The sequence below is a fragment of the Rhinolophus sinicus genome, chromosome 15, assembly GCF_057876585.1.
Source record: "Rhinolophus sinicus isolate RSI-liver-muscle chromosome 15, RSI-T2T, whole genome shotgun sequence".
Classification (NCBI taxonomy): domain Eukaryota; kingdom Metazoa; phylum Chordata; class Mammalia; order Chiroptera; family Rhinolophidae; genus Rhinolophus; species Rhinolophus sinicus.
Genome location: NC_142515.1, coordinates 40,380,909 through 40,407,464, shown reverse-complemented (window position 1 = coordinate 40,407,464; position 26,556 = coordinate 40,380,909). Strand labels below are relative to the sequence as shown.

At 37.3% G+C, this 26,556-nt stretch overlaps 1 protein-coding gene across 39 annotated transcripts in view; it reads left to right on the top strand.

The window, feature by feature from the left end:
- ANK3 (ankyrin 3) overlaps positions 1–26,556 on the top strand; it is a 593,532-nt gene that overhangs the window by 499,684 nt on the left and 67,292 nt on the right. For 24 of the 39 annotated variants that reach the window (XM_088792001.1, XM_088791998.1, XM_088792002.1 and 21 more), the window contains 4 exons: positions 4,922–5,024; positions 19,429–19,535; positions 21,634–21,666; positions 24,428–24,652. In XM_088792001.1, coding sequence (XP_088648127.1) covers positions 4,922–5,024; positions 19,429–19,535; positions 21,634–21,666; positions 24,428–24,652 — 468 coding nt within the window. The remainder of the gene's footprint in view (positions 1–4,921; positions 5,025–19,428; positions 19,536–21,633; positions 21,667–24,427; positions 24,653–26,556) is intronic. The other 15 variants (XM_074339446.2, XM_088792014.1, XM_074339447.2 and 12 more) reach the window with 3 other exon arrangements.

The following is a 26,556-nucleotide window of genomic DNA, read 5'->3' as shown; positions in this document are numbered from 1 at the left end:
AAAGTCATTTTCATTTTTCGCCTTATCCCTTCCATGTGCTCTTTGGATGAGGATGTGAATTTGGTGAAATGTGCTCAATTCCAGTATACATGCTCCGCTAGTTTTCTTTTATGGTTTTCAGTCCTTAATGTTGTGTGATTGAACATGTTGATTATTTGTTCTTTTTTTCCCCCCCACCTGGCAATCATGCTTTGAGCTTAGAGGCAAAAGAGCTCACTGACAAAAACTAGGAGAACCAATTTGGGATCCACATTTCAAAATTAAATTTTGTTCTGAATTGAAAGAAAAATATTACGTTCCAATAAGTAAGAAATATTTGTGTTGATTGTTCACTATTTTCTCTTCATTACTGAAAGAATAATTCATGATTGAGACTTAAAAGGTAATTTTGGTTAAAAAAATTACACAATGTTTATTAGAATTGTCTACCAACGGTTTGTGTATCTCTCCTAAAACTCTGCCATTAGTTTGTTTACAAGGGACATGTTGGGAATGTAACACTGACTTACCAAGAGTCACAAACAGGAATGGTGGCAAATTTAGTCCTTAAAACTGAAGCATGAATCTTTTCTATTGGGAAAACCTTGACTGAAACTTATCTGACGCTGGTTGAAAGAAACAGGACGTTGTCCAGAATTTGGGGACTTCTTTCCCTGGTTGGATTAACAGCTTGTTTGCTGACAGTCAGGTTATTTTAAAGCTAATAATTAAACCACCTAAGCCAGAGCCCTGAGGATATTTTCCTATAGTTCAAGTATCTGTTGTAAAAAGTTTCATTGTCTAATAGTAAATGGCACTTCCCACAAAGTAAACCTGGGAGTTTATTCTCAGTGTCCTTGATGTAGTCAGTTTAGATACTGCATTGATGTTTTTCTTCCAGTTAGTCTTTTTTCAGTAGAATTTGGAACCTCGTGTAATTTAGTAGAATCTTTTATTTATAAATATATTTATAAAAGGCCTTAAAATCTCATTGTAGCAGGTGTCATTAATAAGAAGGGGAAAATAACTTATTGAAACTATGTAATGTTTAGATAATCACAGATAGCAATAAGTTATAACTGAAAATATGCAGAATCGTAAAGATTCTCAAGGGAAAATTCTATTTAGAGATTTAATAGCTTTTGTAATCCAATAACTCATCCTCAGATAATATATAAAATGAATCAATCATTTGTATATAGAAAATTATAGCAGCTGACATCCAGTGAGAGATGAAACCAGAATATTGTATCATAATTTTTTCTCAAGACAGTTCTAAAGCTTTCACACTTCTGGTTTTGATTACACCATTATTATTATTTGTTGCTGCTCTATGTAATTCATTTTTTTTTTACATTAGCAACTCATGTTATGCTCAGAGGCAAATATAAAAATAAAATCTATAAAGCCAATATATTTTTAAGGTATTGTTAGAGTATTGCCAAGTATGATATTCTGAGTGTAACATTTAAAGAGGATTACATTAAATGTGTAATTCATTCAACCATAACATTATTTTTCTTTTTTTCCTGTCTGATTTTTTTTTTTTTTTTTTTTTTTTTTTTTGCTTTCTACTTCTGTTTTTTTCCCTAAAAATACTTTAAAATAGTCCCAAGATCAGGTAAGAAAATACAGCACTTTTACAGTGTTCTCTGCCCTTCCCTGACTCATTTCTCATTTTTATTTTCGTCAGCATTGTGATGTGATGTGCTGTGATGGGCTGCAATGTGCTTTTTTTTTCCTGCTCAGCTTTAGAAAATCAGTTTTGTAATTCGGAGAAAATTAACTAGTAACTAAATGTATGATAAGAAATGTTACTTATGCAAAATTGAATACTTAAGGAATTTCTTTCCCTTAACAAAGTTTGCATAGTGCATGAAGGAACTGGAGAAATTTCACTGGACTTAAAAGAAAAATTCTTGAAGAGCTGTTTGTTTGCTGTTCTGTTTGAGTCGTGCTAGGTACATTAGTATAATTTTAGAATTTTGAGGCATGTGGTTTTCTAACACTTCCTGTATTTAACACTTAGGGTATACTGATGGCTACAAATAATATAATTGACCTTAGTTAAAAACAATTTAATGCTTTCCAGATCCCCATGCAAATAATGTCTAATTTTAGTAGCTGAAATTACTTCGATGTATTAAGGATTCAGAGTGAAGCTTGATGGATTTAATTGGCTCCATCTGTCTAATGTAAGTTGGTCTGGAACAATCAGGAGTAAGAACTTTAGATATATAAAATGAAGACCTTTTTAGGCCTTTTCATTGATTGTTCCCAATTCTGGGGTCTGTTCTGTAGTTGGCACTCACACATAAGTTGAAAGAAAGAGAGGATGTGTAAAACATATCAACAAATTTTAGACAGACTTTTAAAAACTGAAATTACAATGAGTATGTAATTAATTTTTAAAACTTTTAAGTATTTGTCTACGTATACAACAAAACTGTTCTCACGTACTACCCGTATTAATATACACCACAGGAACCATAACTTAAAGAAAGGACTGTCCGGTACAGAATGGAACGTCCCAGTGCCTCTCGAGTTGTGTCACTGGGCAAAATAGAACCTTGCTCTGAGTACTCACAAGTTGCACTGTCTAATCGTGCAGCCCCTGGTGACAGCTATTTAGATTAAAACAAGTTAAAATTAAATGAGGTTAAAAATTCAGTTCTTCAGTCACTAGCCACATGTCAGGTGCTCAGTAGCCACATGTGGCCAGTGGACAGGGCAGATTTAGAAGATTTAGAACGCGTCCATCAACGTGAAAAATTCTGTTGGACAGTGTTGAGTTAGAGAATAGGAAGAGAATTCCTGCTTTTAGAAAACTTATGTTGTATCTGAAAGAAGGTAAAGGGGCTGGAATCAGGAATAACAGAAAGAAATGTTTGCAACTGAAATAGGAGAGGGAGAAAAGGGAAGGGTTATGTATGGGTCATAAGATTGGCACAGAAGGCCTGACTGTGCAAGCAGTCAGTCATGTGACTTACTAGGTAAACTCCATGCAGGGCTAATGCTTGCTTTTTTTTTCCCTTCTGTATCCAGTTTCTAATATTGTGACTAGCTCCTATTAGTCACTTAGTAATTATTTGCTGAATGCACTAAATAATGACTCTATAGAATGATTATTTGGGGGTCGGAGATTCCCCCCTAGGATTCTGGTGAAAGCTAAGGCTCTAATCCCAGAAAAATATACCCACCCCTTTGTGTAGACACTTACAATTATGCCTGTAATTCAGGGGCCTCTATATATTGATATAAAAATACCCACTTTGGGGTAATTTTTAGTATATAGGATGTCCAGAGGGGAAAAGAATCCTTCCTTATGTACATCTTCTTTGCTTTTTTCCGTGTCAAGCACACAGGGCCAAGGCTAAAGTCTGACTGAGTCTACTGGTAAGGATTCAAGTAGCCAAATTTAGATTCAGACAGGTTATTACTTACATAGGCAGTGACAGATGCCAACTTCCCTTGCTCCTTGTGCCCTGTACCAAAAAAGAGGACACCAAAACAAAAGGGGCTGTATGTCTGCCATAGTAGCTGTGGGATGCCCCATTGCTAAGGAGCCAATTCTAGCCTGCAGCTAAGCGGTTTCATGTTCTGCAGCTCTATGCCAAGAAGGACAGGGCAGGAAGCCTCAGGAGGCAATGAAAAGCTGTCTCCTGACAGCCTACCATGACAGGTGAGATAGGGAGGCGAGTGGGAGGTGGCCTGAAGCAGCTCCTCACAAGCCTCCATCGTCTGTGTTCCGGAATGCTCACAAGGTGTTCTGCCAAGGCTCAGATTAGCTGTAGTCCCCATCAGCCTGCATGTCCTATGTGATACGTGCAGGGTTAGCAGGGTCCCTTCCTCTATTGCTTTTTGTTTTGAGATATAATTGACGAAGAACGTATGAATTTCAGGTATACCACATAATGGTTTGAAATATGTATATACTGCGAAATGGTCATCACAATAAGTCTAATTAACGTCCATCACTACACATAGTTACAGTTTTTCTGATGAACTTTTAAGATCTACTCTCTTAACAACTTTCAAACACACAATGCAGTATTATTAACTAGTCACCATGCTGTACATTACATCCCTGGGACTTATTTATTTTATAACTTTTATAGCTGGAGTTTTGTACCTTTTGACCACCTCCACCGATTTCACTCCCCCCCCCCCCACACACACACACACATATCCCTGTTGGTTTTTAGTTCAGAGGTTAATGTGATGAGTGGCATTTCAGGACATAAGGGGGCTTACATAGCCCCTCGGAAGTTCAAGGGCTATGTAAAAGATTTGAGAGTGGCTGGAAAGGAGAAGAATAGTAGGAGAGATGAAGAAAAGAGTAGAGCAAGGAAGGACAAAATAACCACAAATGGAATGGCCAGAAAGACGGTGAAGATCATGTAAGGTATATTCATAGCACTGCTTCCTTCTTGATGTTTTCCATGAGTAGCAACTATAAACTTCTCATAAGTTAAACCCATATCTAGTTCCCAAAGACGTTTAAACAGAACCATTTATAGCCGACATAATTCTATTTAATAGTGAAAGCTAGATAGATATGGACCAGAAAGAGAAGAGACCCTAATATAGAAGATCTTACCATAGAAAAAAATCTCAAATAATCAAATTACCTACAGTCATCTGGTTCTGCTCAATTGTCATGTTGGTTCTGCTGTCACAGTGAAACATCCAAAGTTTTCATGCATTTCATCTTCAACACCGATTGGCCTCATGTTAAACAAACTGTGATCATGAGATTGTCTAGAGCTGAAGAAATTTCCTCAAATATAAGGGATTTTACTTTTGATGATGTCTTTTCCAGAACAACTTTTGTTGATATTTTTAGCCATCCTGCCTGCTCTTAAAGGTGCATGCATTAATTTTCTTTTGTTCATCTCATCATCACCTACCACTCTTGAATGGTTAACTGTAAATACAACAGCCTCCGCTCCTTCAGTTCGGATAGGTCTTACACCTTGAACAGAAGCTCCTATGCCCGGGACAGTATGATGATCGAAGAACTCCTTGTGCCATCCAAAGAGCAGGTATGCATTCTTTTAAAAATATTCTTTGATTGTGAAACTTGGATTTGTATGTTTGAATCAAACTCTTTTTCCCATGACAGCGACTGTATTTCTGTATGTTTGATTTTGCATTTGTAAATCTTCCTGTACTGCCAGTTAGAGAAAAAATCAGTTGTACCATAAACAGAACTAGCCCTCTCTCTTCTGCAGGTGAGTCCCAAAAGTCCCACAGAGAAACTCAGAAAGTCCTAGGGAAGGCATGGATACCTGTCTCATGTCTAGGTCAAATCTATTTCCATTTTTTAAAAAAAGACAGTTAGTTAATAATTGGTAGCTAAGGTTGCTGACATCCACATGAAAGTTTGAATATGCTAAACAAACTATGTATGCATGTTAGAATTTGCTACAGTTTGTTTTAGCCAGTAGTTAAGAATTAGATTGGTCGTGTTTTGATCCCTTACTTTCAAAGCTGCCTGTAATGGACTTTCTCAAGATGTGATACTATTTTGCTTTCTACCAGAATCTCTCTTAGGTTCATTTGGTGTTGGTGCAATTTCTTCCAGTAATTGTGGCTGAGTAGATATTAGTTTAATACAAGAAGTCCCAACAACATAGTCCTGCTCAAGATGGTTTCTTATTCTAGGTACACATAATACCTGGTTTTTAATTTGCAGTCATGAGTTGATGATAGATGAAACTGTTTGGACCACAAAACTAATTTTGAAGGTGGCTTATAATATTTAAACATGTAAGTGATTGGTGAAATCATGCTAGACTTATTTATTCACAGCACAATGAAGGTAAATTGGAGCACATGCGTAAGTGATAGTCACATCATCACCAAGTTAGAAGTTAAGCAGTGGACAGTCAGATTTTTGGGGTGCCCATGTGTCTGGAGATGCTGATTTCCAGACATAGAGATGTACATTGTATTTCACAAGGACCTATAACACGTATTGTATTTTTTTACACTCTCTAGAACATTCTTAGCAAGCAGGCCTTACAGAGATGAATACAGTGGCTATTCAGTGTTTGGTCAGACAGAAGCATCCTTTGTGGAGTGATTATAGGTGCCATAGCATGTCCTGGTTTAAGTGGGTGTTAGCACAAGAGAAATCACTTGTCTTAAATATTGAAGCTAAGCTATTGCGCGTAAGGTGTTGCCCAGATATTGGTTGAGATTTTCTGAGGAACTCTCCATTTGGTGGGCTATGGTCCTTGTCCTAATCAGGTAATCCTGAACTCTCCGTGTTACGAGTTGAAATGACATGTTATTAGTGGATATGTTGTTAATAATGGAGTAATGGAGAAATGCTTTTTATTCTCTCTGCCTTGAAGAAACCCCACAAAACTTAGAAAATTTCAAGTGAGAAGAGATTCCTTGATTATCAGTGACATTTTGCTCTCATATCAATAAAACGTGCCTAGTTCTAGAATGGAATAGCAAATCCTTGATTGAATGTAATGGTGGTTTGTTTATATTTCTGAATATATACTCACTTTGGGGCAAGGGCCTGAAATTGGGGCTACCACAGCCGTCATCACCATCACCAGTCGTATGACCACCGTAGTTACACTACCTCTCAATTTCGGCACATCGCCTTGAAGTGTAATATAAATGTCTGTGATGCTACAAGGCTACCGACAGGCTTCTCACACCATTCGTTACATGTCAGCTCCTACCAAGACCTGCTTACTTGGGTGGAATGGAGGGGCAACATTTACTCAAAATGCAGGATTTCTGAAAAGAAATCAAGGGTAAAAAGAACTTTTGAGGTAAAACTGATCTTTTGTTCAGTTTGTTGTGCTTCGCTTTCAAAAGCACCTCTGCGGATGTCACACTTCTGTAGACCAGTCAGAGGAAAGGAGACCTTAGTACATCTTGAAACCTTTACAAAGAAATCTTAAGTTGAGAACTACAGAAGCAGGAAGTTGCTTTCTTTAATGACCACAGAGAAGCCCACGGTCTGACAAGTATTCCGTGAGGAACGAGCATGTTTCATGAGCATATAACCTTATTCCTGGCCTCACAACCTCGTGATAAATTCACCAGAGACTGAAAAAAAAATATGAAAGGCATAAAGACATTTTAGGGACAATTCAGGGCATTCAAAAATGTACTGGCTATACTATTAGGAAATTTGTTAATTTTCTTAGTAGTGATAACAGTATTGAAGGTATACAGGGGACTGTCTCTGTTCCAGGGGTGTGCATGCTCTAGTTTTAGGAATGAAGTAATCGTAAAGTCAGCCATTTCATTTCTAATGGATCAGCAAAAAAATAAAAAATAAAAAAATAAATGGGGGTGGGGGTAGAGAGAGTGCAATATGACAAAATGTTCATTGATGAATCTAGGTGGAGTTTATATGGTTATTCCTTACACCTTTTTTTCAACTTTTTTATTTCTGTGAATGAGTACCTTCAAAATAAAAACTTGGAGGAAATGGGAAAACAAATTCCGAAAGAGGTGTATTCACCTAGTTAGTCCCTAGTCTGTCTTTTGTTATAAGAGAGAAAAGGCTAATTCCTCACAAGAGGCTTTCAGAGGGAGAGTCCAGTTACACTGTGCAAGACTAATGAGAAGCATTTACTTTAGAACTCATTTACACACTTTGCAATTAGAATTAAGAACAAAAATTACTGTCAGATTTAAAGTTCCCTTTCATTACCCAGTTAAAGATTCTTTGATAAGTTCAGGCGAAAAATGAATAAACATGAACTCTCCTCAAGCTCCTGTTTTTCAACAAGCATAGACGTCACCCACACAAAGCTTAGTTGCCTCTGTATTGTCCTCTGCTGACTGATCACTTTGTCCAGGAGCCACAGTGAAAGAACAATTGCGACCCAGGACAAGTCACACTGTCCCATCACCCCACGCTCCTAAGAACTTGTGCTGGTTGAAGGCAGGTGTGAGGCCAGAGCTGGTCCCCACGCCTGTTGGGCCTTTATCAGGATTAGTGTGTAAACCACTTAATCAGGAGCGGGCTTTTTTTTTTTTTTTACGGTGATACTGGGTTATCCATGAACTCGTTACTCTTTCAGCTTTCCTTTGCCCTGCAATCAATTAATTATGTAAATAAATCATGTCTTGCATGTGTCAGAAGATCTTATTTAAAGCCAGTGACTCAGTCCTCACTGCTTTTGAGAATCACCTGGCGAACTTTTAAGAAGACGATTGCTCAGTTCCTGATTCAGGGGGCCTAAGAGGAGCATGGGATTTTTAAATGCACCCAAAGTTGAAAGCCATTGATTCCTAGTGGGAGTTCTTAATAGGGAGGCCTACTTTGGAATCATCAGTGGCTCTTTGAAAAACAATGTGCCTACAGTATCAGAATCTCCCTAACGGAGTAACTGGGCACCTGTGTTTTTTAAAGCTCCACATGATTCTGGGATGTACCTCCAGTTAGGAACCACTGATGTAAAGCCACTCTGGCTGGGATCTTGTATATTGGTCAGTGAACATCTAATGGACTTGTTTCATAAGCTCAGATTTGTGTCTGTCAGGTTGTCTTAGAGCAATGTCTGTGCTTGGAAATATTCCTTTCCAAATAGGAGGTAATAAAGAAAAGGGATGACTGAAGCCCTGACACCTGGTTGTCTAAGATGAATATGATAGACTGGTTCCTTCATTTCGTCTGACATAATCATTGAGAGCAACTGCCTGGTATGGCGTATGATCCAGGCCAGCCAGGCCCCATTATATCAATGGAGCACTATTCATTAGACCCCATAAGTGTCAGGAGATATGGTGGTGATGCTTATGTTAATGGTGGTGAAAACAGCCAATTTGGAGCTCCCGCTATGTGCCAGGCACTATTGTAGGAATTTCACCAATATTCACTCATTTACATTTCACAAAAACCCTATGAGCTAATTTCTTGGCTCCATGAAAAAGATGAAGAAACTGAAACACTGACAGCTTAAGTAATTCTTCCCAGGGGACACAGCTGGTAAATGGCAGAGTCACTGGCCATCTGGCTCCCGGTTGCCTCCTTTTAACACCACTACACTGCACATCTGCATCGCTCAGTGTCAGGGTGAGAAGCCAGCAGAGCCCAAGGACTTGGCGCTCTATCCTCCAGAATCTCACACTTGTTAATATTCTTACTATGGGTGTGGTACCCTCATCTTTATCCATTTTTAGCCTGAAAGATTATGTTTAGACTTGTGTTCTTCATTATGCTTCTTTCCAATTCTAATAAGAAGTTCTTACTTAATGTGTTTTAAAAGAAACTGACAACTTCTATTCAGCAACAAGTTATGAAAATTATGGAGAAAATCATTCTGATAAAAATTATGACATGCAAGGCATTAAAGGAATGGAAATATTTGACCTTTACTTGGATATGAGATAGAAGGCCTGATAGAGGTCTAAACATACTTTGCAGGCTAACGAATTAGTTGTACTTCCTTTGAATGACCCTAGAAGTAGTTGTAAGACCAAGGGATATATACTACAGGCAGAAACTTTTAATTTCAATGTAATTTCTGGTAGTTATTCAAAGATTGGAGAAGAGCAGAAATCACTTAGGGACATGGGTTGTCTTTGCCTGTATGTACCCATTCTACTTTCATCGGGTGGCAGTCACAGGATCTGATGGTCAAACCTCTACCCACATTCATTTCTCTGTCACTAGTTTAGTAGAGGCTGAAATCCCTCCCTCCCCTCCAAGGTTGGATCCAAAACCTGGCCATTCAGAGCATTCCTTTGCCTGGGTTACAGTTACTTTAGGGTGAAATATAAAATCTTAGCCAATCTAGAGAGACTCAAATTTGAGACTTTGTCCAGCCTTTTGGGGGTTGCTAAGCTAAAGATGATGTTAACCCAAAGTGCTGGGGGTGGAGCATGAAGACAAACTGTCCCTACCATCTTTTGAGCCCTGGCTGGATTCAGCCCCTCCAGAAGTTAGGACCACCCAGACTTCCCTATTGTACAAACCAGTCAATCTCAGTCTCCCCCCACTCCTGGAGAGGTGTCTTAAGCCAACTTATGGCTATATGTTCTCAGTACTATATCCGTGCTGTTGGTGGTGGTCAAACCTGCCTTGAATAGCCACATCTCAAGGGCAACATGGAAGAATTGGTCTTCTAGCATCTTAAAATGCCTTTAACCTTGAGATTCTCTTATTTTATGTTTTCTCTCTAGACCTAAATCTAACTTTAACAAAATAAAAAGAAAATGAGCTATGATTTACGAGAATGGCTCTAAACTTGGATGTTTCTAAGCAAAAACTTTTAGAAAGGCATTCTTTGCCATTTGATCACTAAGGAATGAGCACCTTACATTTCCTTTCAGCCCTGTTGCTACAGGGACAGTACTTCAATGTAAAGAGAGAAATGGGGCAGCTGTGCTGCCCTGTCCCTCTCTGATTAGATTGCTTCATTTTGCAGACTTCCCCTTTCAAATCAGATTTACCCAGGTGGTTTATGCCTAAGGGAACAAGTGGCAGGGCTTCAAAGAGCAACTAGTTGAGAAGGTTTAACTGAAGCAGTGTGTAAGCAGTGCATTGGCTGTTTGAATGGTATCTGTGGAGAACATTCTGTAGTCAATATTGGAGACCTCATTATAGCTTCCACTTAACCCAGAGGCAGCTGTCACATCTTCCACCCTGTAACTCTTCTCTTATACTCACAGCCTAGAAGTCCAGATCCTTTCAGTTAAACTTGGTCTTTTTTGAGACTAACGATGATCTCATGTATATTCAGTCATATGTTTTGCTATGTACTACTTGATATATTAGCAAGTCATGTGCGTATTGAAGGGTCCTTCTGGAGAAATTGCACATTTATTTTTTCACCTAGGCAATTTTCAATTATCTTAATAAGAGAAAAGGAAAAGAATGCCTAATCCAAAAGTCTGGTTATGCTAATAGTTTTCCTCCTCTACCTCTCAAACCCAATACACACACATACACACACGCGCGCACGCTCCCTGACACACTCACAGAGCCTCTCTCCCTCCCACAGGCTCTCTTCCCCCTCATCAGCAAATTAACCTTATTTCTTTCATTTAAGCTAATTTCTAAGGGACTCTCAGAAATGTGCTTAGTGGCAGAAAGTAGCCAGCCTGGGATTAAAGATTTGCTAGAGATAGTCCCCTGGAAGATAAGCACCTTTGACCAGTGATATTTAATATGCTGCTTTTTCTCTTCAACATGCTTTGCCAGCATTGCTCAGGTGATTTATTCAACACCTCTGGAAGATTGGTCCGTGAGATTACACATTTTTTTTAAGGCAGAGAAGTTGGTGTTGTGACTTTCTTAAGGTCGTATGGTTAGTTTAGACACCTTGAGCTGGATGTTAATGTGCTAACACTCTCAGCTTCCACCCTGACCTTGATTCACCTTATTTTGTTGAAGTTGATAGCTAAATTATCTTGAAATCAATCAGATTTGGAAATCCTAAAGAACCCAGCTTCATTATGGTTTACATTCTAATCTCAAATAAGTCTTCAGAGGTAATAAATAATTGACTTCGAGAAAAGATATACTTTAGGGAGAAAAAAAGACCTGCTTTAGTAAGCCTTTAATTTCTATTTTATTTTGCTGCTGCAACCAGGTTTTCTCTTATGGAATCTATTTTTTAAGTTGTAGAACATGATATATCAATTTATATATACATTGTGAAATGATTTCCACAATCAAGCTAATTAACATACCCATCACCTCCAGTAGTTATTTATTTTGTGTGTGGTGAGAGCACTTCAGAGCTACTGTTTTAGCAAATTTCAAGTGTATAATTCATTATTATTAACAATAGTCACCATAATGTACATTAGGCTTCCAGAATGTATTCATCTTATAACTGAAAGTTTATACCCTTTGATCAATATCTCCCCTTTTCCTCCACCACCACCTCAGATTCTGGTAACTATTCTCTTTTACTATGAATTAGACCTTTTTTTAAGATGGAATCCATTTCTTAAAAGAATATTTCCAAGTAGTAGTGCTGGACGTCCAAACCGACCTACTGCTATCTATTTCTGTAGCAGTTTGCCATTTCTTTCACTCAATATCCACCATTGGTGACAGTAATTATAATACTTAGTGCAGTATCTGCCACAACATTTTATTCTCATCTCATGCTTTCAGCCACCTGATCTTCTCATCTCATGCTTTCAGCCACCTGATGGATTAGGTATTATCATTACTATTAACTCTTTACAAAGAGACTGGTGTTGAGAGGAGCATTTCACTTGTCCAGTGTCCCATTAGGTGACATTAGGTGGTAGAAGTGAGAATAGATTAGGTCTGGTGGCTGCTTAAACCCATTCTGTTGCTGACCACTACGCCTCAGGGCCACTCGAATAAATTAAATATGGCAGACCTGAGTAAAGCATGCTCATCACAAGGAAGTTGGTCACTTTCATATTAGTTGCATCATTCCATTCTCACAGTGAATTTGGGCAGTTACTAGTATTATCTCCCCATTCCCCTAATTTAGAAATGGCTGTTCAGTGAGGTTTTCTTGATTTGCCATTCACTGGGCTATGAAGTGATGCGCCAAGTCATCTATTCTTTGTGTAAGGGGACTAACACCTGCATGGGTTCCTCCCCTGGTCCTGTCAATGCCTCCTGGTCCTGCGGGATCACCTTCTGCTGGCGCCTGGGAGCAGCAGAGGTGACACACAAGGACCGCAACTGGTGTCATCCAACACTGCAGGCTAGCAGTCAGCAACCTGGAGAACTATGTAGTATTGGAGTTACTTAGATTTCACTGTCTTTTCTTTGCAAATATTTTCTTGTCTCCTGCCTCTTTTCTGCCATGCCTGGACATTTATTTTCAGACCTGAGCATTTGGGTGTGTCCTGATTTGTAAGGCCAGAGTGTACTTACGCTCCTCTGATGAATCGGGCTACTGAGAAACTATTTTTGGAAAGTATTAAGTTCTTGAAGACAGTGATATCATTAGTCAGGCTTTGGACTTTATTGAATAATGTGCATTTTGATTTTAATAGTATCCTCGACGTGACTTCCAAGATGAAAAATGATGTGCTTGTTCATATCGTTTTGACATGGGAGTAGAGGGTCTTATTAAGTCAGTGTGGCTGTTTCCTTAATGTGCTGTTCTACTAAAGCCACCCCGTGCTGGGTTGTCAAATGTTCCAAGTCTCTCTCTGAACTTCAGTTTCCTCACCTATAGAGTGGGTATCATATTACCTCCCAGGGCTACTCAGTTCTGAGGACTCAAAGAACAAATGAATGCAAAGGCCTAGGAAAGTCCTTGCCATTGAGTTGACACACGGAGAGTTGTGATATTGTTGTTAACATAGGAATTTAAACATTTTTGAGTCAATAAATAAGACATAGGCATTTATAAGATGCATCCTTGTAACTGAATGGGCCCTGTTGATTTGGTGTATATAACGGTGAAGGACCAGTGCTGACACTGGAATATTTTTGTTTCTGCTGTGTTTTCCCCACAAATTGCCAAATTTTAGCAGACGAGTTAACATAAATGAAAGTCCTTTGGAAAGCAGAAACTACTACACATAGAGGGAGACATGATTTCAGGCTAACACTGGCTTTGGTGCCAGATTTTTGATGCATGTTTTCATTTCATCTTCATATCAACCAATCCTCAATTTGAAAAATGAGAACACTGAGACTGGGAAAAGTTAAGAAACACACTAAGGATCGTAAAACCAGCAACTAATGTTGGGCATCTCCAAAGGAGCTTTCACTAAATAAAGATAAGGAAAGGTCAACGGTAAAATATTGCCTTTATCCCTGAGGGAGGCCCGGTTGAGGGCTGGCTTGTTACCTGAGTCAAGTGGGCCCGCTACCTGAACCCGTGAAACTGCAGACCACCTAACCAGTGGTCGGCATCACCAGCCAGGGCAGGCATACCCCTCACAGAGATAGACTGAGGGGCACAGAGGAGGATATCTGCCCTCTGCCACCAAGCACTCTCAGGCCTAAGTGGAAATTGGATGTGAGCGGAGTCTTCCCTAATTCTACCACTGGGATAAATCACTCCACATTTCAAGGGCCAAGGGGAATATAAAGGGAGAGGCCCACAGTTACACAATGGAGTTTCCTTTCCAAACTGGAAAACTTAGGAGTGGGAAAGAAGTGTTCTCTATTAACAAGTGGCAAAGGCAATTTTCAAATCCAAGGCTGTGACTCAACTTCAAAGCCAAGTTTTTCCATTAAACCCTGGGAACACCCCTACTTGCTGTGGGCAACTGAAGAGCCAACTCTAGTTCATCTTTTTTAACCATCATCATATGTGGTGTCCTATTTATCATTGTAAATGTCTGTTTGTTCAGTAAGCAAATGGAGGAGATGCTTTTCATTGGTACTGTGATGCCATGTACAGCATATCAGAACATTTGAAATTCATATTGTTTATTAAAGTTAGTATGCAGTTCAAATTTCACATTTCAGTTTTAAATAAACACTTATCTATAGAAATAAGTCTCCGGAGACAGGTAGCTTCGAAAATGAAGCGACGACCAATTCATTTTTTTATAAAAACCACAGGTTCAGTTGAATTGCCTTTTGTGCATTTAGATGGATCCGCTGTAGGACGAGCATTTTGTCTGTATTTAGGTTATTAAAATTGTTAGTTCTGCCCATTAACCTAGGCAAACCTCTATGGGGAAAAACAATGGGACAAATATTGGAACATATAACTCATTGTTTTGAACAAATATATTTGTTCATTACACATTTGTTCGTTTGTGTTATAACAAAGTTTCAGTGATGGCAGAGTTTAGAGAGGAAAGGAGTAGCGAAGGACTTGTAAGGATGTGGAATCCCAGTGTGCTGGCACACTCGGCCCGATCAATATTGTATGATGGCAGTGATACCTTTTTGTGTGATATAACTCATTGTTCAATAATTAATGTCACCAGTGCATGTTTCTAAGAGTACCAAAGGTAAATAATTTACTGTAATTACCAAAGAGGAGTGATGTTAATTTATTAGAAAAATAATTTTTTTAAATGGGTCCTTTGTGAAAGGTAACCTCAGGGCCTCAGATGCTAGAACTGTAGTTTGCTAGAAACTAAAGTGAGCCGCTTCTCCCACTTTGTATTAAATATTTTGCCCTACTCTGAATGTTGATTGATTGGAGTCTCCAAACAGTAAAACTGGTAAATAAGTCTAGACTAAAATCAGCACCTCATTTTTGGTTAACCCAGTAGAACTGGCAACCTCTATGAAGTGATGTGTTGCTCTTTTGGAGTTACACCTTGGTTCTGTGACTCTTATTAACACGACTGATCACACACCCCTCCACGGAATGTGTCTTCTCTCACTGAATGCAGAAAAAGCTATACCTCATTCACTTTTGCATTTTCCTAGGATCTAGGTAGGATAGTTACTTGCACATAAGTGATCCACACATTTCTTTTCAATTTGATTTCAGGGCTATTTTTTTTTTTAATCTTTGTAATTCAGTGTAATTTTTTAAATTGAAGTTTTATTGTCAAAGTTATAAAAACAAAAAGTCGTGTCTTTTTTTTAAAATAAATTGTATTGGGGAATATTGGGGGACAGTGTACTTCTCCAGGGCCCATCAGCTCCAAGTCATTGTCCTTCAATCTAGTTGTGGAGGGCACAGCTCAGCTCCAAGTCCAGTTGCTGTTTTCAATCTTTAGTTGCAGGGGGCGCAGCACATCATCCTATGTGGGAATTGAACCAGCAACCTTGTTGGGAGCTTGCACTTTAACCAACTGAGCCATCCCGCCGCCCCTCTGGAAGCTCAGCGGCAGCTCACTGTCTTCAATCTAGTTGTGGGGGGGCGCAGCTCACTGGCCCATGTGGGAATTGAACTGGCAACCCTGTTGTTCAGAGCTCATGCGCTAACCAACTGAGCCATCCGGCCGCCCCTCATATCATTTTATAAGACATATTTATCATGAATAAAAAGAATCCCCTTATAAACCTTCAGCACCCAATTTCTTCTCTCCAGAAACAACTGCTTAGAGTATCTTTTGATAACTCTTATGATACATTTTCATGTCTCTAAACAATTTGTATATGTTGCTTGTTGGCTTTTCTCTATTTCCGTAATTATTTATTGAATTCCCCAAATGTTAGATGAAGCTTCAAGTTTTTAAATATCTCTTCTCTCACACCACGCGTACTCCCATCCCCTCATTTTCCTGAAACAGTTGTATTTTATTTTGGTTCTACCACTATTTAGTGCTGCTATTATTATGCCTACGTATATGTTATTCACAGGTGTAAAATATGTTATGATTGCATTTTCTTTCTGGCACAATATTTTTCTTTCCCTAGAGTTTCTTCATTTGCTTTGTATTCTCTGTACATGTCACTAGTCCAACCCACAAACTCCTCCCCTGTTGTACAAATCTCCTCTCAATATGTTCATATTCATTAGGTGTTCTGAAAATTTCATCTACTTAATTCATCTGTCTTAGAGCTTTCTTACTTGTCAAGTTGCTTATAGACCCACTGCACAGATGTCCTCCTGGGTCCTTTTCTGTCACCATGAAAATGTCCTATGTTTTTGTATTAAACCCTGTGTCTTCCTTCTTCTTGGTTTAAACCTTCATTTTGGTGGAGTACATCTTTCAATAGTTTCCTTTACAGAGTGCATCAGAAATATGTTTTGAGGTTTCATATATCTGAACATTATTCTTAATTCTATTTTCATACCTTTTTTGGGGGAGAGGAAGGGTCAGCTGGTTATTGAATTCTGGGTTGAAAACCGTTTCCTCTCAACATTGAAGGGATTGCTTCATTGCCTTTAACTTCAGTTTTTGCTCTTAAAAAAAGTCTAGTGGAAGTCTGCCATCTGTGACCATTTTTCCTCTTTAAATTCGGCGGCTCTTTCTTTATCTCCAAGTTCTAAAAATGCATGATGATGTACTATAGAGGAGGGGTTTATATTTATCTATAGTGCTGGTGAGTTAGTGGGTCTTTTTACTCTAGGAACTTAGGTCTTCAGCTCTGGGAAAATTTCTTCAATTGAATTGTTTCTTTTATTTCTTCTCTATTTCACTATTTTCCTCTTTTTAGAACTTTTCTTTTTTTTTTTTTGGAGCAGGGAGGAGGATTTGAAATTTCTGAACTGATTCTCTACTTTCTTACGTGTTCTCTAAGCTTTATTTTTTCAAGTTTAATGCTGTCATATTTGTTACTTTCTATGACTTCTGTCATTTACTGCGGTTTCAGTAGGAAGCAGATCGTTAGCAGGACAAAAATTGAGATTGATCTTATTTTTGGCCTGTGGGATAATATATCAGATTAAAAACATTCTTAGCCATTCTTTCTTCATATATAGCTTCCGCCTTATTCTCTTACATTTATGTTAAATTTTTTCACCGTGTTCCACATCTCATACTATTTTCTATATTTTCCATTATTTTTTAAAATCTGTCTTTCATTTTGTATATTTTTCTGTTTATGCTTCCAGTTCGCTGACCCGTTCTCTATTGTGTCTAGTCAAGAACTGGCATTGTATTTAGAACTGAACAAATGCCCACTGTTTCTTGCTTGTGTATATCCCAGCGCTCTGTGGAATTATCCTCCTTGTATTTTCTTTTTTTTAATCTTTTCCCTTATTTTCTTCTCTTTTTAATTTTTTTTTTAATTAAACTTTATTGCGGTGACAATTGTTAGTAAAGTTACATACATAGGTTTCAGGTGTACAATTCTATAACACATCATCTATATATCACATTGTGTGTTCACCACCCAGAGTCAGTTCTCCTTCCATCACTATATATTTAATCCCTTTTACCCTCATATACCACTCCCCTCCCCCCTTACCTTCTGGTAACCACTAAACTATTGTCTGTGTCTATGAGTTTTTGTTTCTTCATTTGTTTGTCTTGTTCCTTTGTTGTTTTCAGTTTTTTATACCACATATCAGTGAAATCATATGGTTCTTAACTTTTTCTAACTTATTTCACTTAGCATAATAACCTCAAGATCCATCCTTGCTGTTACAAAATGTAAGGCAGTGTGGAGGTTCCTCAAAAAATTACGAATAGAATTACCACATGACCCAGCAAACCCTCTCCTGGGTATCTACGAAAAAATCTGATAACATTTATCTGTAAAGATATTTGTGCTCCAATGTCAATTGCAGCTTTATTTACGGTGGCCAAGATGTGGAAACAACCAAAGTGTCCTTCGATAGATGATTGGATAAAGAAGATGTGGTATATATACACAATGGAATACTACTTTGCCATAATTAAAGATGAAATAGTGCCTTTTGTGACAACATGGATGGATCTTGAGATTATTGTCCCCTATTTTCTTAATCATACTAGTCTAAAGTTCTTATTAGCTTACTTTAAAATGTAGGATGACCTGGGAGTCAGTTTACAGTATCTATTTTTTTTTCTGTTTTGTTCATGTGCTCTGGCCATGCTTGGCAATTTTTCATTACATGCTGGACATGATGCACAAAAAAGTTGCAGACAGGACACTTCTGATGATACACTGGGGTGCAAAAAAATGTATATACGTGACTTGTATTCATCGTTTGTTATTGGTATATGTTGAGTATTACCATTTTAATACAGTTTTTTTCCTTTCTTAAAATGTTTATACATTGTTTTGACACCCTCTGTATAGTTCTCCGCAGAGGATTCACCCTCTCTCTGCTAGGCACATAGGCTGGTTGATGATTATTTAATCTAATCAAGATTTTGCTGAACTGAGGCTAGTTGGCAGCTCTGGGAAAGCTGCTGGCCCTTCTGGGTCCTTACTTGAAATCTGGTGTGATCTTCAAGTCTTCTCTGCTGACAAGTCCCAAACTCTAAATCTTTTTCTCATGAAACGGCCAAAAAGCTCCATGTGCCTTTCAGAGATTTTTCTGGTTGGCTTTTTAAACTTCCTGTTCTACACAGCCCCAGAATTCAGCAGATGTTAACAGAAAACTGTACCATGCTCGAGGCCACCCTCGAGTCAGCTCAACCCAAGACCTCCCCCTCTCCAGAGTACAGCTCCTCTAGTTGATGCCTCCGCTGTTCTCTGCTGCATTCAGTGATGATTTCCATATTTATCTGGTGTACTTGGCAGCAGCACTAGACTGCTGCTCGCTACTCTGCCCCACTTGAAACTAGAAGTCATCAAGATTGATTTTCTTATTTTTTATTTTGAGATTTGGGAAAGAATTTTACAGTTGTTGTAGGATTAATTTGGAGATGTGTTGAAATGCTTAAAATCATGGTTAGAATTATTTCTGTGATATTCTGCTTGTCATGCCAGTTTCTCAAGATGCTTTCTTAAGAGATTGAAATAGCAAAGCATCTCAATAAACTTTGTTTTCTAATCTTAGAAACTTCAGTGTCGACCTGTAGTGGAATCTATAAAAATTGTTTATTTTGAATGTTAGACTATCTGGACTTACAGAGACATACAGGTATTATTTTTAAGTGCAGAGAAACCGGTGTCTTATGTGGGTTGTTGATGCACTGTATCATTTTATTTTTCAGCATCTAACATTCACAAGAGAATTTGATTCAGATTCTCTTAGACACTACAGCTGGGCTGCAGACACTTTGGACAATGTCAATCTTGTCTCAAGTCCTGTTCATTCTGGGTAAGTAACCTGAAAGTCACTTTTCTTTATCCTATTAAATTAAATCCCATTGCATTTAATATTTGCAGTGTATAAATTCATAGGTATGAAATTTCAATATCCTATAGTACTTCATTAGGAAGTATATGTGACATATCTGTAAATCATTAGTAAATATATTTCTAAGCAAATCTGTATATCTATTTTTATTAATAAAAGCATGGTGTTGGAAAGGAAATTCACCAAAGTTTTGGTGCCTAAAAACTGTCTATTCTGGTACACTTCTAGGTCTGTAGTTTTCCATAAAAAATTTTAATATAGTCATTTCTCTTAATTTATTCAAAATGAAGTTTTTTTCTGAGTATCTGATTTTCTTTATAATAAAAAATAATAGCTATTTTCTATTAACCTACCTCACTATTTGACAGCTTTTGTGCTTTGCTTGGAATGATAGAGGAATTTCACTCAAATATTTAGTTTTTAAATACGCAGTAAGCTCTGGTATTCTCATTTTTTTCTCATTTGATATAGGCCTTTGATTTGACAAATGATTGATTTTGTGTGATTGTCCTTTAAAAAGAAAATACCAACTTGAAACTTCCAGATCAAGTTTAGTACCTTTTGCATTCCTGAAATAAAATTATAGTTAAGTTGTATTAAATTACAATTAGAAAAAATAAATAAATTTTTTAAAGAAATTCACTTTTAGAAAATGAAGGTACCAATGTATGTGTACGAAATGTGCTGTGGTAAGAACTACATCAAACAGGCCCCTCATTGCTGTCCCATTGGTCAGCAGAATTTGAGGTGGGTGGCTAAAAGGTGACCTGCTCTGACTGCTGAATTGATAATCAATTTATTTTTAGATATTGGATTCTTCACCTGTAGCTAATTAAAATTCAGGGTGATTGACATCCATACAAATGGAATAGAAATAATTCATTATGATGGTGAAAATATCAAGGTATTTTCACTTCTGAAATTGGCATTTGGGTCATACGTTAGTTGCGATCCAGGACAAAAACTGATTAATTTGGAATTAAATAAATTAACAATAGTTAACATCTGTGAAGTGCCTTTATGTATTACATGAAGTATTTTCTGCTGCTTTTAATTAAAATAAATTGTAATAGCTAACATTTACTATTGCTTTTCATGTACCTCACATTGTGCTAAAGCTTTTACATGTATTGTCTTATTTAATATTTATTTAAACCTTAAAATTACACTGTGAGAGAAGTTTTACTCATTCTCCCTAGTTTACAGACGAAAAGTCAGATTCAGAGTAATGCTTCAGGTTATTAAAGTATTCTTATGGAATTACAGCTTATAGCACCACAATTCTGAAAAACAAATCACTGAAATGTTATGCAAAAGGAAGCAATTTACATGAAAGTGCTTTATAAACCCTAAAATACATGGTCTTTGAGTCATTAACCTTGTATTTCTTTAACTAAATTAGAAAAACCTTTCATTATAGTAATAATTTTTAAACCGCTAAAAATATTTACATGATTTATATTAGATGTGTATGTGTCTAAAATTGCAAAAGAAAAAAATCAGAGTTGAGAACGAATATGTAAAATACTTGGATAAGTTCAAGGGTCAGACACGTTGAAGAGTTCTTTGAATCGAGCTTGGTGAATTGTCACCATGTTACAAGGATCTAGAACCAGCATTTTGTACCCCTACATAGGAAAGAAAAGTACTAGAGCTTAATTTAGTCAACTGAGAAGCTGAGGGAGCATGGGATAATACAATCAAAAATGAACTTTACCACACTTGGAGACAGTGAATGCAAATGCAAGTTACCTCTCCTTGAATTTACTGAAGAGAATAGACAAGTGCAGGAAAGTAAAAGTAGCTAGTATGGGCTTATTTTAAAAGGAAAATATAGACTTGGTATATACTTGGAAATAGTTCATTAATGCCAGGTGGAGTAGCTTATATAGTCATTTAAGGCAAGTATTTTTCCAGGTTGTCCCCCAAATGCCAAATGCCTTGGTTTCATTTTCTGATGGTTTTTACTTTTCTTTTGCTTGTCATTGACATTTTCTGTTGCTTGCTTCTAATTATCTTACATTAATTTTTCCCATTTGCTTTCTAAATTATTTTGCAGCTATTCTTCTCCACTTCCTCAGTATGATTCAAGGTGATAACTGTGTCCTTTATGTGAACCATCCTTTTTTGTATTTTTAATTTATGTGAATTTTTCCTGCAGTTAGATTGTGTCAGTGTGTGTAGTGTATCAGCATTTGTCATCCCGCTGTTCCTAAAACTAGGAATATTCATGTGTTAGTTTTAGGATCATTTGTAGAATTCCTGCTTTAGTTTAAGTATTAATAAGATAAAACAAATATGATTAAACATCACCTTTTAATTTGTTTCTGGAAGTTACATTGCATGGAATTTTATTTTGTACAGAATATGTAAGGGATGAGTTTGGAAAAAAATTAACTATTTTTCATAATGTTATTGAATAATAGGACCCACATCCTGCTTAACATATACTCCCACCCTTCCTCTTTCTGTTGCCTCCATAAAGTTGTAAACCTTAGAACAATAAATGATTGGTAGTAAGCACCAGCCATGCACCCGGTGCAAAGCAGAGCAAAGAAAGTGATTCTTTCAATTTGTCATTCAAATCTAAGCCATGTTTTTTTCCACTTTGTTCTGGCATTCTTTGTAGCTGGGATATTTTTATATTGACACTGATTACCTTCTTACACTACCTTCAGACTGCTCAGCTACAAATGTTTTACATATATATAAAGGTTGGACTATTAAGTTCGCGAACTTTCCACCATATAAGCGCATGGATAAAAGTATTAGTAACCAAGTCTGACCTAGACAGTTTCTAAGCACACTTAACAAAATAGTTTTGTTCATTGGTTCATTTAATAAACATTTATTGTGTGCAGGCACTGTGCTCAGCTCTGCAGGTCAAGCAGTGAACAAGACAGAGCTGATCTGAAATACTAGTATCTATGTTATTGAGAATCAGCTGTTCGTTGCCAGAACAAATATTGTCTGTTCAGTATAGACAATCCAGTGTTTATTTGTATTACTACAACTGAATTTTCAAACCCAGCATTTATCTTGAATCACTTTTTAATATTTTCTGTTACTATTATTACCAATCACAAGTTGGTTTTAATGACTAAATGCTGGGGAAGATCAAATTTTGTCTTAAACTTCTTTGTAATATTGCCATATTGCCTTCATTACGGAGAAAAGTAGCTGTTAAACATGTATATGTCTAAGAAAATGTGGGCTCCCTAGAGCAGGTTCAAGTGAGCCTTGTATTACCGTGTTTCCCCGAAAATAAGACCTAACCGGAAAATAAGACCTAGCATGATTTTTCAGGATGACTTCCCCTGAACATAAGCCCGAATCCATCTTTTGGAGCAAAAATTAATATAAGACCCAGTCTTATTTTCGGGGAAACACGGTATCTAGCACTGGAGACAATTCTTAGTTTGAATATCATAGTGTTCCCAGTCTCTTGAAGTAGGTATAATGTTATAAAAACATAAACTAGAGGAAATGGCTAAATCCAAAATGAGCAAAAGGGCATGAAGTTGATTCCACCTCTCTGCTGACCAGAGTTGGTTCTGGAAATGACATAGGCTGAAAATTGATCCCCATGCTGTCCTTCTCGGTGGGGATGGCAGGCAGGTCAATTTGCTTTGTTGAAGCAGTTACTCTCCCAAGGTCAAAAGGCTAACTCTGTAGCGAAGGGTTTCCAAGTATGACCTCCATGCAAAGTCCATCCTAAAATGTATTTGCAGGATGTTAGAACTGTTTTTAGATGGTTCAATAGTAGAGGATTTTGATGGATGGGATTATTCTCCCCATAAAACACTTTAGATATTCCAACAACTTTCTAATCATCAGCATTTGGTGCTGTTCCAGTAATAAGCATATTTTCACATGTGAAAATTCAAATGCAAAAATCCGTGTTTCTGTTCCGCTGTCTGACTTACACGTTTCCATATGTCAGGCTCATTGGTTTATGTTCTCCAGAGTGCTTTACAACACTGTAAAGATGCAGGAGGACCCACGAGGGACTGTTTTCCATGATAGAAATCAAGAATTACAATATGCTGTTACCCTGATATGACATCATTAATTTCTTTACATTTTCATATTTTTCTCATTAGCTTTTGATATAAAGGTCAATGACAGAATTGCATAGTTGAAAGACATTTTCTAAAAAAGTCCTAAGTTATCACTTTTGTATTGCTGTACGAATACTCAAATGTAGGCTATTTTCAACAGTTTTAAAGCCAGATTTATACCGAAGAGATTAAATCCCTTTCCATCAAAATTGCCTTAGCAAAACTAGTCATCTCCTGCTTTTATTATATTCTGCTTTGTGATAGTAAAAATTAGAGTGTTGGTCTGATTAAATATACATTCATTTTATGAGTTGTACGTGTTAAGACATACTGTGGAGTTTCATCTTACTTAGGGAGAGAGATTCCATAGTCAGCCAATGGCTAAACCCATTCATAGTAGTTAAAATGGTCCTCCAATATAGCTTAAACAAAACAAAAAAGTGGTTTTGTTTTTGTGTTTTTAAATACACAACAGTCCTTTAATAGCCAGTTTTATTCCAACTTTGAAACATTCACTATTCCTTCCATTTGAACACTTGACAAAAAGGTTGGCTTCTCTTAGGGGGCCACTTTCCACCAAAAAATAAGATGCCATGTTTCACTTTTTGCCCAATTCACAAGTTAAATGCATGTTTGATGTGACTCCACCGTATTTACTTCCAATTTATTTTTAAAGAAAGGAAATGATAGCTTCACTGTCTGTCACTTTAAACTTAAGCATTTAATTTCAAAACCTCCTATGAAGATGGTTTACTTCTTTCCTTGATTTGGCCTCTGCTCTTCTCCCTGCAGGTTTTTGGTTAGCTTTATGGTGGACGCAAGAGGGGGCTCCATGAGAGGAAGCCGTCACCACGGAATGAGAATCATCATTCCCCCGCGCAAGTGTACGGCCCCCACCCGCATCACCTGCCGTTTGGTAAAGAGACATAAACTGGCCAACCCACCCCCCATGGTGGAAGGAGAGGGATTAGCCAGTAGGCTGGTAGAAATGGGTCCTGCAGGGGCACAATTTTTAGGGTAAGTTGTTTTGTCAGTTTTAATCTTGGACCTCATAACCACATCTTTGATTTTCTTTCCCCTTGTTAACGCAAGTAGTTAACTATTAAAGCTGCTTAGTTGGACCATTTTGATTGAGTACACCTTTTGTGTAGTGTCAGAGGTCACAAAGCTGTGTAATTCTGTGGAAAGCTAGTAGGCTGATACTTCCTTAACTCAATTTGCTGGTCAAAGCTTTTACTAACCAAGAAGCATGTTCTCTGCTCAGTGAGTGCACGAAACCCTCATGGCCCCTATAGCAGTCACGACGCCATTCTAAGGAAAAAAATACAGATGTTGAAATTATAGCACCACTTTGAATAAATGCCTACTTTGGGTACATGTCCTTTTAAAGATCATTGTTAGGGAAACTATCCATTACAATATGGTGTTCTACAAAAAAGAAAAAATAAATTTAATTCATTTTCTGAGGTGGCACTTGAGTGTAAATCAGGCAGGCTCTGTCATGACTGACAGTTTGTTCACAATTTCCCCTTCTCGTTTCTCTTCCTGCTGCATGGATGTTATTCAGTAAACTGCATCTTCCTACCAATCCTCCCCCTGTAAATGAGGGTGAGAGCTTGGTTAGCCGAATCCTGCAGCTTGGGCCTCAAGGAACAAAATTTATTGGGTAGGATCTTCATAGACAAGATACAGAATGTCTGCAGTTCTTTTTCCATTTTCAATTTTTTTCTGTCATACCATGGTCGTCTTCTCGTCTTCAGTTGATTTTTATTTTTTCAGTTGTTAATGCTTTCAGTTGATGTGTGTCACTGAAAGGAAAAAAAAAATCATAGTGGCTTGACTTACTGTAGCACCGCTACCTATCTTTTGCTTTTCAAGCATGTGGAATTCACTGCAAGCAGTCTGCTTTCATAACTTTGTGCTTCTGTAAACCTTTCTTTAATTTGAAATGTTTCGACTGAATATGATAGTTTCTAAGACAGACCGAAAGTCTAATATTCATCCAGTGTAGGAGAAGGTATTTGCAGGCTTTGAATCAACATGTGTTTGTGTGTGTATGTGTATATATATATGTATATATGTATGTGTGTAGAGTTAAATTTTTTAAAAAAGTACTTACGTGTACTGAGTAATATTCATGGGCTTTGAGAAGGAAAAGTGATTAATAAGCAAACTGATTTTGAAAATATGGGGAATATAGGGTATTTAAAGAAAACCAAGTAGGCAGCAGATAGCCTATTCTACTGAAGTTATTAAATTGTTCTGTTTTGTTTAAGCTGAAATGTGTTGGTACTAGTTGTCTGTTTGCTTGTCTGTTTGACTGGTGTATTTGCTTTGGCAGTCTGCATGAAGAAACCTGTTATGAAAAGTTATGCTTGGCTTTCACCTTGGTCAGAGACCCTTGTTCATACCCTCTCTCCAATATCGTTGAATGTTGTACACAAAGCCACATTCTTTAAATATTTACAGAGACAGTATCTGCTACATTAACCTGCAAAGATTGTATCTAGTTCTCAAAAAAAAAAAAATTAATCATCAGGTGTGGTAAAAAACTACGTAAATAACTCTTGAAATTATTAACACTACTAGGAATAGTTGATTTTGTTTCTTCCTGTCAAAAAGTAAAGTCATTATAAAAAAAAGTTTTAGCTATCTGTAATTTGCATGAATTATAGTGATTTTGCCAAAAGTAAAATAATCATATTTATCATTCCATTTTAAGTGAGTACATTTGTAATAAATCAAATATTCATGTTTTTGTTTGTTATTTGATCATTACAACTACTGTACTTTTTATGCTCTTACCTATCTAAGCCTGTGTCTTTTATTGTCACATGTACATAAACATATAGGAGAGGTTACATACAACCTCTGTAGGAGAATAATGATACTGTCTACTAAATGTCAGAAAAGAAAGCTGC